We start from the raw sequence: 10,726 nt of genomic DNA on the forward strand, positions 1-10,726 counted from the left end.
TCAAGTGTTAGTTGCTAGGGTCACCTAAGAAACCTGTGTGGGAAACATCAGCCTTGGGGGCACAACACTCCTCCCTCATCTAAACGCTTGACTCCTTATCCAGCCAGGTCCTCCAGTGTGACCAAGCTCAACGAAACACTGAGGCTCCTTTTCCAAAAGGCTGCATTGTAGCACTTCTCCCCAGATCTCACCTGGACTTGGGTTGTGGCCCATAAAAGAAACAGAGCCATAGGGACTCTGCTCAGAAAAGTTCCCAAACTGTTCTTGTAGAGACAGGACAGCTTGGACAGGACTCTGACTCTAACCCCTAGGGTTAGAGATCAGCACCAGACAGGGTGGTATTAGGGAATGTGAGGAAAAGTAGAGGAATACCTAAGATCCCTGTCTAGAGGCCCTGAACAGAAATTTTCCATGTCGCCATCTGTTGTTGCCATCACTGTTCTAAGATTATGGCCAAGACCTGACTAGCCCCATCTTCAAAGGCCTGACTTCCTGCCAGATGATGTCACTACAGTCTGATGCCCAGTAACCATATTTAGATTCCCTATAACTATCAAGAACAAGACAAAGGCAGACACAAGGTATCCTGGCAGAAGGCACACAGAAGCAAGGGGCAGCTTACCTTTGCATTGGTCCCTTTCCTGCCATGAAGAGGAAAGCCAGCAGGCTAGCCAGAACACTCTGACAGGGCATAGGCCAACTAAGTATACTGGACCCTCTAAGACGTAAGCCAGCAACTTACAGAAACTCCCAGAGTCAAGGCTAGAGGGGACCTGAGCTAGGACTCACACACACTGGGACAGCAGCCAAATACTCATACTGTCTCTCAGTCTAGCAGGCCATTCCCATACTGCTTGCAACACTGGGACAGATATAACCTCAGTTCCACATGGATGGAGAGTACTTTCAGCTTGGCCTATCTGCTGCCTCCCTCCTGCTCCACAATGGGTGACTATGTTGAGAATGGTGAATAAAGATCTTCTATACCGTATACATATGACCCCCTACCTTTCAGATCAGACACTCTGGTGGGGTAAGGGACAAAGGACAACTCATATCCCAATACTATGAGGCTACCTGACCTGATGGGAGGGACCCCAGCCTCCCCAATCATATGTCCATACCCCACAAGAGACATCTTGTTTCTGACTCCTGACTTTCTTCTAGTAAAGATCAGGGGCTCTCTGAGCCTCCATATGCAGGCTACACAAGCTGGGGTGATGCTATGAGACAGAGAAAGCAGACACCTCAGGGCAACTCTCTGCAAACAGGACAGCACTAGTATAAAATCAAGTGTGTAGGTCTATGCAAAGGTGGAGATCAAGGAGGGTCACTGTGAACACTGCAAGTCCTTACTAAATGCGCCAGTTGTGAGGACCAGCCCTGTTCCAGAGTCATGACAGGAGGCCCTCAACAGGCTGCCCACAACAAGATGCAACCCAGACTAATAGCTAAGCAGCCTCGGTTTCCTTCTCTGCTGAGGCGAGTGGCCTAGGTACCCGCTCTTTAGTCTAGATGTAGGGGGCAAGTGGGATTTAAAGGCCAGCTGGAGCCCCAAAGGAAACATCTGCACATTCCAGACGCATGCAGTCAACAGGCGGGCGAGTGCCAGCCACCACCTCCCCCCAGCCCATTGCTGGCCGCCATGCTGGAAACAGGGCTCAAAGGGAACAGCTCTGAGGGGCCGCTTGTGGATGTTATGTAACCCACTCCACAGGAGCCAGTTGCCTCCTCCCTCTGGTAGGCTAGGCCAGCGTGGTAAGGAGGAAGCCCCTGTACTCTTCCAAGGCCCAGCTTCATCCTCTCTTTGGGAAAACAGAGTCTCCTCAACCAGCAAGGATGATCACCATAAACACTCCCAAGCAGAGCCAGGGCAGAAGAAAATGGAAGCCATGATGAGGCAGTTCTAGTCTGGGCGGAGGGGCAGAGGCCCGGGGCTGGCCTCACTCTGGGTGCCTTTCAGCACTAATGGGTCTTTCATAGCCCAGCAGCAGAGCCAATGGAAGTCTAGTATCCTCACTCTGTTTTTGTTCTCTTTGCTTTTCGTTCCCTTCTATTTATGGCAAGCAAGGCTGGCTTCCAGGGCCGGAAATGATGTTTAAATTAATGAATTCAAGTTTAGGAAAGAGGGAGCTGAAGAAAAACACCCCAGCACACTGGTGTCAGAAAGGACAGGGGCAATCTCTGGACTATACCAACTGTTTCTCCAAGGAGAAGGGTCAGAGAAGACAGCCGTACCTACCATCACTCTGCAAACTCCTTGAGGCCCATCTCTCACCTGGCTCAAAACCAGGACTAGGCACACAGTGGGGAGCCCAGTCTCAGAGATGACAAGGAAAGGACATCAGGATGCAGGCAGTGGAAATGCCCATGTTAAGAGTCCTTCAGCCAGGCTGTAGGACCTCATAGTTCCAGGGCCTGGGGAGTGGAAGAGGCCCCACATTGTTACAAGATGTTCTGTAGGATCTTTATGTCCTTACAAAGCCCTTTGTCCAGATACTAAGTTTTCCTACAACTAAACTATCACTAGGATGAGATGGTGGGCATAATATAACTTGCCTAAGATTTTCTTGGGACCTACCAGCAAGAAAAGGCTCAGGCCCCAAAACCAGAAGGAATGTGATAGACAGTGGGTCCCACTCATACAGAGGGACAAGGCTAGCGTAGTCCAAGAAATAGCTGTTTCAAGAGCTGTTCACTGTCCCCATGTTAATAAGGCAGTTGGGGAAGAAGGTCTGCTCACCCCACATACAAATGGGGCATTGAGGCCACTCATTCAAATCAAAAGAAGGAAAAGAACTAACACTGGAGTCAGGCGGTGGCAGCACACACCTTTAATTCCAGCACTTGGGAAGCAGAGGCAGGCAGATATCAGTGAGTTCGAGGCCAGCCTAGTCTACAAAGCAAGTTCCAGGATAGCGAGGGCTGTTAAACAAAAAAAACCTGTATGGGGGGGGGGGGCGAGAACCAACACTGATACCTCCCTCCAGACCACTTCCTGGTGTCCATGCACCATGACATGCCAGGACCGTGCATGGCTTCTTGTGTTCCATTATACTCAGTAAGGGCAGGAACTGTTCCAAGCCTGATCTCAAGGTTCAGAGAGCCTGCAGCTTCCTCCGCATTACCTGACATGTCCACAGCAGCCAACAGAACCCAAGCCCTTGAAAGGATGTCAACAGGCAAATGGGACTCAGTGGTGCCCTGGTTCTCTAGGGGCTGTGGTGTCCTGTAGTGGGCAGGAGCCTCAGTCCAGTCACAGTCACACCTCAACAACCTGGAGGCCAGTGACAAGAACCGGCACAGTACCAGGGCAGTGAAGCAGTATGGGGACTCAGGACCCTTGAGGTCTCTCTACTCCTACAGCTACAAGGTGGTCCCCTACTATAACCCTTACACTAAAGGCTGCAACCAGAAGAAGGCGTCTTCTCCCACTGCCAGAGGAAAAAACCCTTCCCAAGGCGGCTCACGGCATCCAACCTGCCTTCTTAGCACTAGGGATACCACATTTTCCAGATCCAACCTACAGGAGTTGATCAGGGAGAGGAAGCACTGCCTACCTTGACCCTCAAGTGCACCCCTCTCCTTGGCAATTAGTGCCTGGGCATCACAAGGCCTCTTTATGAAGAAGACTTCTGCCAAGCCAGAAAGAACGAGGTGTTCCGAGAAAAGACATGAGCTGCATTTTCCAGCTGTATCTTGTCCTTCAGAGAGACTGCTCACGCCCTGTGGAGCCCACACCAGGCCAGCTGGAGCCATACGGACAGCTGAGGCAGGCCAGGCCTGAGCATGGAGCCCAGACAGCCAACACCTCAGACAGCAGCAGCAGAAGTGGGGTGTTTTCATTCCAGAACACTAGGCGGGCCGGCTGTCTGGGCTCCTGCTGCTGATGTTGGCCACAGCAATGTTCCGGAAAGGAAAATGTGTCTCCATCCAAAATGGCTTCCTCAATTGAAACCCAACCCAAGCCAGGGTTTCCCTCAGGAGCCAGGGTCATTATGCTCCTCTCCCTCTCAGCAAAGGCACCCTGGGATAAAGAAAGAAGGGAACAGAAGGGCCCGTTATGCCCCAGGAATGTTCAGGAAGGCTCAGGCATTACTCAGTGAAAGTCACATGACGACAGCCAGAGAAGGCAGAGGCAGCAACACAGGAAGCACCATGTGAGGACGCTGTTTGTCCACATTGGATGGAGAACCCAGAAGCTGAAGACCAGCATGGTGACCCAGGTATTGGAACACCACGCAGAAAGACCGATGCCAAGTGCAAAGCCAAGCAGGGATATCTAGTGAGACTCTTCCTCAAAACAAAAACAGAAAAGGGAAACTGAGGCTCACATACATTTTTGGGTTTCTTAAAAACTCCTAGCACTGCAAGCCAAGGCTCACTTGGCTCATGGGAGCAGAATGCAGGGCAGTTTCACATCATCTCCCAAATCAGAGAGTGGGGTGAACTGGGACAGCAGATGCCATGGTGTGCTTTCAGCACAGCCTTACTTCTTCATACAGGCCTTCGGTGCATAAAAAGACAACACAGAAGCTGAGGTTAGTGAGAGGAAAGCTAGGTATGTTGGTTTTCCACTGTAATCCCTGCACCAGCGAGACAGAAGCAGAGTAACTGATGCCACATGAGAAGCCAGCCTGCTCTACATACTAAGTTCCAGGCCAGTAAGAGATAAAGAATGAGACAGTTAAGACCCTTTCTCAAAAACAAACAAGCAAACAAAACAAAACAACAGGGAAAAAAAGTGAAAAAGAAAACAAACAAAAAAGAAGATAGGCACAATAACTCATACTTGCAATCTCAGCAGGAGAGAAATGGAGGCAGGAGAATCAGATGTTCAAGTCCCCTCTTAACTATGTAGTAAGCTTAAGACCAACACGAGACCATCTCAAAAAAATTAAATAAAATCAGGGACTGCAGAAATGCTTGGCAGCTAAGAGTCCATGCTGCCTCCCAGAGTTTCAAGCAACCATGTCCCCTGTAACTCTAGCTCCAGGAGATGTGACACCCTCTTTTGGCCTCTAAGAGTACTCGCACATATGTGACAAACACTTACACAACACACCACATATACACACAAATAAAAATAAAATCTAGAGTTGGACATAGGGGTCCACACCTTTAATCCCAGCACTCAGGAGGTAGACGCAGATAAATCTCTGAGTTCCAGCACATCCAGGGCTACACAAACAAACCCTGCCTCAAAAATCAATAAATAAAACATAAAAATTAAACTAAAATAATATTTTAAAGCAAATATAAATTTGAAAAACAAAACAAATAAACTAGGTGTAGTGGCTCATACTTGCAACCTCAGCACTCAAGAGGCTGAGACTTCTTCATAGCAAACTCTAGATTAGCCAGAGCTACATAGTGAGAACATAGTGAGAACTTGCCTCAAAAAACAAAACAAAAAAATTAGAGGGAGCACAGCACACTTGGTACATGCCTGTATCCCAGTATGTGGTAGACTGAGGCAAGAGGATTTCTTAAGTCCATTCAAGACCAACCTGGGCAACAGAGCACAAACCCTTCATCCTCACCCCTACCACACACAGAGGTGAGAGGGTACTTGCTAGGAGTAGGTCTCATGAATCCTCACAGTGTTAAAGGCATCTTCTGAGGTTGGAGTTCTGTTCTCCTTGACTAGATGTTGAGATATGAACAGGAGCTTGCCTGCACACAGTGATCTGTGCTTCTCCTATCTGTACAGCATCTGGCCTGAACACACATCCCACACTCAGGCTCTCATGTTCTATCTGCAATGCAGCAGAATGGTCTTTGAGGTACATTTCCTGGTGGCTAGTACTTGAGGACAAGAGAACAGCCCCCAGGAAACATGGAGAAGAAAGGGGACTTACCTAAACAGCTGTGGTGTTAGTATGTTGCCAGTGCCTCAACCTGTCCATTGACTACAAACCCTTACCTTTGAGGCAGCACAACCCACCCTAAGGTACTTACTTTATATTCAACGAAATAGAACAGAGACATGCCAAGAGCTCACTGCTTTGTCAGTCAGAAACCTAACAAAAAAGGACTTAGTTTCTTCTATAACTCAAAAGTAGAAAAAGAAAACTGGGAGAACCCTAGCCATTAGCTAGACTAAGGCCATCAACTAGTTCTGCTGTGTAGACCTCATCTGGACCCTAGTTTAAACTACAACAATCCAGAGCTGGGCTTGGGGGGTTCATATCTGTGATTCCAGTTCTAGAAAGACTGGGGCAAGATGATCAAAGGTTTGAAAGTTCAATGCCAGCCTGGGCTACTTGAGATACTGTCTCAAAAAAGAAAAACAAAAAACAACAACAAAAATCCAAGCAGCTGGGCATAGTGGCACACACTTTTAGTCCCAGGATTTGGCAGGCAGAAACAATCAGATTTCTTTGAGTTTGAGGTCAGCTCTGTAGAGAGCAAGTTCCAGGACAACCAGGGCTACATAGACACACCCATGTCTCAAGAAACAAACACATGTCAGTTGGTGACTGATGCATGCCTTTAGTTCCAGCACTCAGGAAGCAGAGGAAGGAGAATCTCTGTAAGTTCAAAGCCAGCCTGGCATACAGAGTGAACTCCAGAACAGCCAGGGCTACACAAAGAAACCCTATCTAGTAAAACCAGAACAGGCACACACACCTAAAACAAAACGAACTTTTAAAAAGAGACAAACAACAATGTCCACAATTGACATCCAATAAAACCAAGGAAGCATTCCCTAGTTTAGGTGTGTTTTGAGTATTATGATAGACTTGAAACTTCCACAGATAAAAAAGACTAAGATGCTGGTCTTTGGCTCAAAACATAGGGCAAGAATGACAGGCAAGAGGGGTGAGACTCATTACTCTGTTCTACATACTTTTCACAATAATGAGCCACAGTAAAGCCCAAAGCCCGTCAAGTAGCAGCACCCTGCCAGCAATGTCACCTTTCTTTAAGCCACGAAATGATGGGAAGCTATGTTCTCAGAAGACCAGCTGTCCTACTTCTAGGACACAGCTGTCCTACCAAGGAGTCACACATGCAGGGGGCCTGATCATAGTTGGAAAGAGGGCACTGTTCCTTGGGGCACCTAAACAATGGCCTGAAAGGCTGCTCTCTGTGTCCTTCCTCAGCAAAACCATCTATCTGATTTCGAGTAGTCTACAGGGTGGACAGCCCACTGGACAACAGAGTGAACTCGAGAACCAGCAGGGGGACCTGAACACCTGCCCCTCAGGCTTCAGCTTCCTATCAGTTGGTTCTCCCAGCTCTATAAGCTCCTTAGAAGCAGTGTTGGAGGTAGAAAGAAAAAATATGGAGTCTCCACCCACCCATCCATATGAAGTTATTCTGACGTCTCTTCACAGTGTGAGAAGTTAACACCTTGAGAAGTCTGTGAAGTCAGGCTAAGCCAGGTTATCAGCTCTCAGAAAACGTCTTGCACCAAAACCCAGGGCTTCACTGTTTTGCAGAGCCCACAGACCTGTAGGTCTCCACTTTTCATTCCCTCGACAGCTTCTAGGAAGCCGGTAGAGGCTGAAGGAGAAGGAACCAATAGGAACTGGGCCTGACATCCAAAGAAACCAGCCAGCAGAAGAGAGAGGTGCCTTTATTACAGCGTCCATAAATAAAAGGTGGGGTGGATCTGATGCAATTTCTGTGGGTACTGCTAGACAGCTGGAGGGGATCCCTCTCCAGATACAGCAGCACCACAAATGGTCAAGGAGCACAATGACAGGCTAGGTGAAGTCCCAAATCTCAGCTCCGAAGGACACAGGGCTTCCTAGCTAAGGGGGAGTCACCCAAGAGCATTACAAAACCTGAGGAAAGGGTCTAGCTCTACTTTAATGGGCCTGGGCATGTAGTGAGTTCCTGAGGGTATTCAAGCAAGGACTTCTGGAGCTGAGTGCCCAGGAAACCTAAGCGGTTGGGATCAGCAGACACAGAGACAAATATCTGCAACCTGTCTTCCTCCTCTTTCTTGATCCAACCCTGGTCCCCAGCACTACAAAAGGTCCAAACCTCAGGCTACCATGTCTAAGATGTGATACCTTGAACAAATTACATCACATCTCCAACCCTGTTTCCTCGCCTGTAAAACAAGGGTCTAGCTCTACCACCCTCCAAGGAATTAGACTAGGAACTAAGAGTGACAGCCTTTAAAAAAGAGCCTACTTAAGCCTGGTTTAAGGCACTCTCTCAGTGAGACTGTCTGTTACTTTCAGAATGCAAAACTGGATGGGTCTCAAATTTTTCCAGGCAATTAATTTCCCTTCCCTAAGTTCCTAAGAAAATGCAGCTCTTCCTGAGGCTCCCTCCCATCACACCTTCTACTTAACACTTCCCAAGCAGTCACCATTCGCGCCCACGACCAGCCTGCAGTCCTCTGGACCCACCTTGTCCCTTAAGCACAGACAATCCCTACCCAGTCGTCAAATGTTTATCTGGACTCCTCCCCCTAGATGTCAGCTTTGGGTCCTGACAGAAATCCCCAACCCCAGGATGCATCTCAATTAGTCTCTAATTAACGTTAATTCCGAAACCTCCTGCCACGCCCCACGCGCCTGTTACAGCTCCTGTTAGAGGAGACCCGCAGCGTAACACATCAGTCTTCACAGAAACCAGGATCTTAGGCTACCCTTCTGGGTCACGCCGGCTGAGGTCCAAGGTTTTCCTTATTTAGTCGAGCCGACGTCCCTACTGGAGCCTCGCCCTGGGAGCGGCCAGGCCCCGCTGCGTCTTGCGGCCCGACCTCGGGACCGCGCCCACGCCCTGCGGCCGACAGCACAGCGACCCAGCGGAAGGGCCCTATCTACCTCAGCTCTGCTCCCGCAGGACCCAGTCGTGATGCTCTAGCCAGGCCGCCCGCCGCCTTGGCAACCGCCCGTCCGCCTGCACTGCCGCGGCGCAACTACTCACAGTGCGGTGGCGTCAGCAGGGATGCGCAGACTAGGCTCAAGCGTCCGCAGCCAGCGGCCCGAGCAATTGACGCGGCAGGCGGCGTCGGGTGCCAGGCTGCAGAAGCAGGGGAGCGGGCAAGGCCCGCAGCCGCGCCCAGGGTCTCCGGCCAGCGCTCCGAGCCACAGGCCCAGGCCTAGGGCCAGCGCCAGGCGAGCGGGCGCGCCGGGCGGCATCGTCAGCGCAGCCCGCGCATGGCCCCGGCTCCCCGAGGCCCCGTGCGCCGGCAGCCGCAATTCAGGAGGGGCCCGCGGACCTCATGGTGCGGCCCGGGACAGGATGCCGCGGCCTGTCTGCGCTGCGACAGCAGCTCAGCGCTCTGGGGCAGGCCGCACCTCAGGGCCTTGGCCGCCTGCTCGCGCACCCGCGCTGCACTGCAGACTCAGGGCGGGCTCCTCCTCCTACCCCACCCCCGGCGCGGCGCGAGGCGGTGCGTCCTCAGGCTCCGCCCCTGCGATTCCAAGTCGGCCGTGGGCGGGGCTGGATGGAGAAGGCCTTGACAGGCTCCGCCCTCTGCGCTGCAGATACTGCAGTAGGCGGGGCCTGAAGGAAGGGCATCCGCCTAGGCTCCGCCCGATACTCAAGGGTCGTTGGTGGGCGGGGCTCTACGGGAGAGGAGGTGGCCTTCAAAGCTCTGCAGGGCCAGCTGTAGACCAGACTAGAGGGTGGAGGAGGTTCCGCCCCTTCTGCTGCGGCTTAAGAGTCTCCACCCATCAAGCTGCAGCGAGAGCCGCGGCGGGGCCGCGCGAGGGCAGGATTTTATAAGGGTCGGTAGTCTACCCGCTACAGAGAGGGGCGGTGTGAGACTGGAGGACAGCGGGCTACTCACCCCGCCTTCCCGAGATCCCTTGTGACTCCCTCTGGCTGTTGAGGCTTCCCCGGCGTCAGTAGGTTTCTCTGCTCCCAGCCTTCTGTAATCAACAGTCACAGTACTGAAAACACCAATAGCTGCGGGAGAGATGGCACAGCAGATAAAGGAGCTTCGGTGCAAAGCCTGTTGACCTGAGCTCGATCCCAAAACCCACGTAAAGCTGAACTTATACAAAGTTGTCCTTTGACCATAGCATGCTTCCTACACTAATAAAAAATAAATTAATTAATTTTTAAGAAAAGCTGTGGCTGTGGACCACTGTTTTTGGGAGTTCGCTTTGTGCGTTTCTACTCCGCAAGTATTCTGCCCGTGAAGAGTACCGCCGAGTTGAGCCTACACAATAGTTAATAAATACTTGCGTAATCTCATGGACCACTGCCAGAGGATGCTGCAGAAGCTCAGAAGTGATGCGCAAGACAGCGCTCACCTGGAGTAGGTGAAGCTCATCGCGGTGCTCTCCACCCCGACACACGCAGCCCACCCTGCTGCTGAGGTGCAGTAAAGGTGCTGTCCCTCCCACCCAGCAAGCAACGCCAGTCTACAGATTCTTGTACATAGGACCTATGACAAAACTAACATTAATACTCCAAACCCAGCACTTCGGATAAACCTTGCTTTTTTTTTTTTTTCGGATAACATGCTTAGATGATAAACACCAAAAACTACATTTTCGGTGTTTCTTTCTTTCTTTCTGTCTGTGTATGTGTGTGTGTGTTTTGTTTTTCGAGACAGAGTTTCTCTGTGGGACAGTCCTGACCCTCCTGGAACTCGCTCTGTACACCATGCTAGCCTTGATCTCACAGAAACCCACCTGCCTCTGGGGTGCTGGAATTAAAGTTGTGCACCACCACACCCAGCGATTATTTTTTAAATTTTTGTTGGCCCAGGCATAGTGGAATCACACTTCTTTAATTCCAGCAC

General features: G+C 50.7%; 1 protein-coding gene across 11 annotated transcripts in view; it reads right to left on the reverse strand.

The window, feature by feature from the left end:
- The window catches only part of Pkd1 (polycystin 1, transient receptor potential channel interacting), a 49,061-nt gene extending 39,875 nt beyond the window's left edge, over positions 1-9,186 (reverse strand). For all 11 annotated transcript variants that reach the window (XM_041676030.1, XM_041676028.1, XM_041676024.1 and 8 more), the window contains exon 1: positions 8,896-9,186. In XM_041676030.1, coding sequence (XP_041531964.1) covers positions 8,896-9,110 — 215 coding nt within the window. In that variant the 5' untranslated portion in view covers positions 9,111-9,186. The remainder of the gene's footprint in view (positions 1-8,895) is intronic.
- Between the last annotated feature and the right edge of the window lie 1,540 nt (positions 9,187-10,726).

Source organism: Microtus oregoni, unplaced genomic scaffold (genome assembly GCF_018167655.1).
Source record: "Microtus oregoni isolate MIOR12 unplaced genomic scaffold, Mior012 000027F_ref0000203, whole genome shotgun sequence".
Taxonomy (NCBI): Eukaryota; Metazoa; Chordata; class Mammalia; order Rodentia; family Cricetidae; genus Microtus; species Microtus oregoni.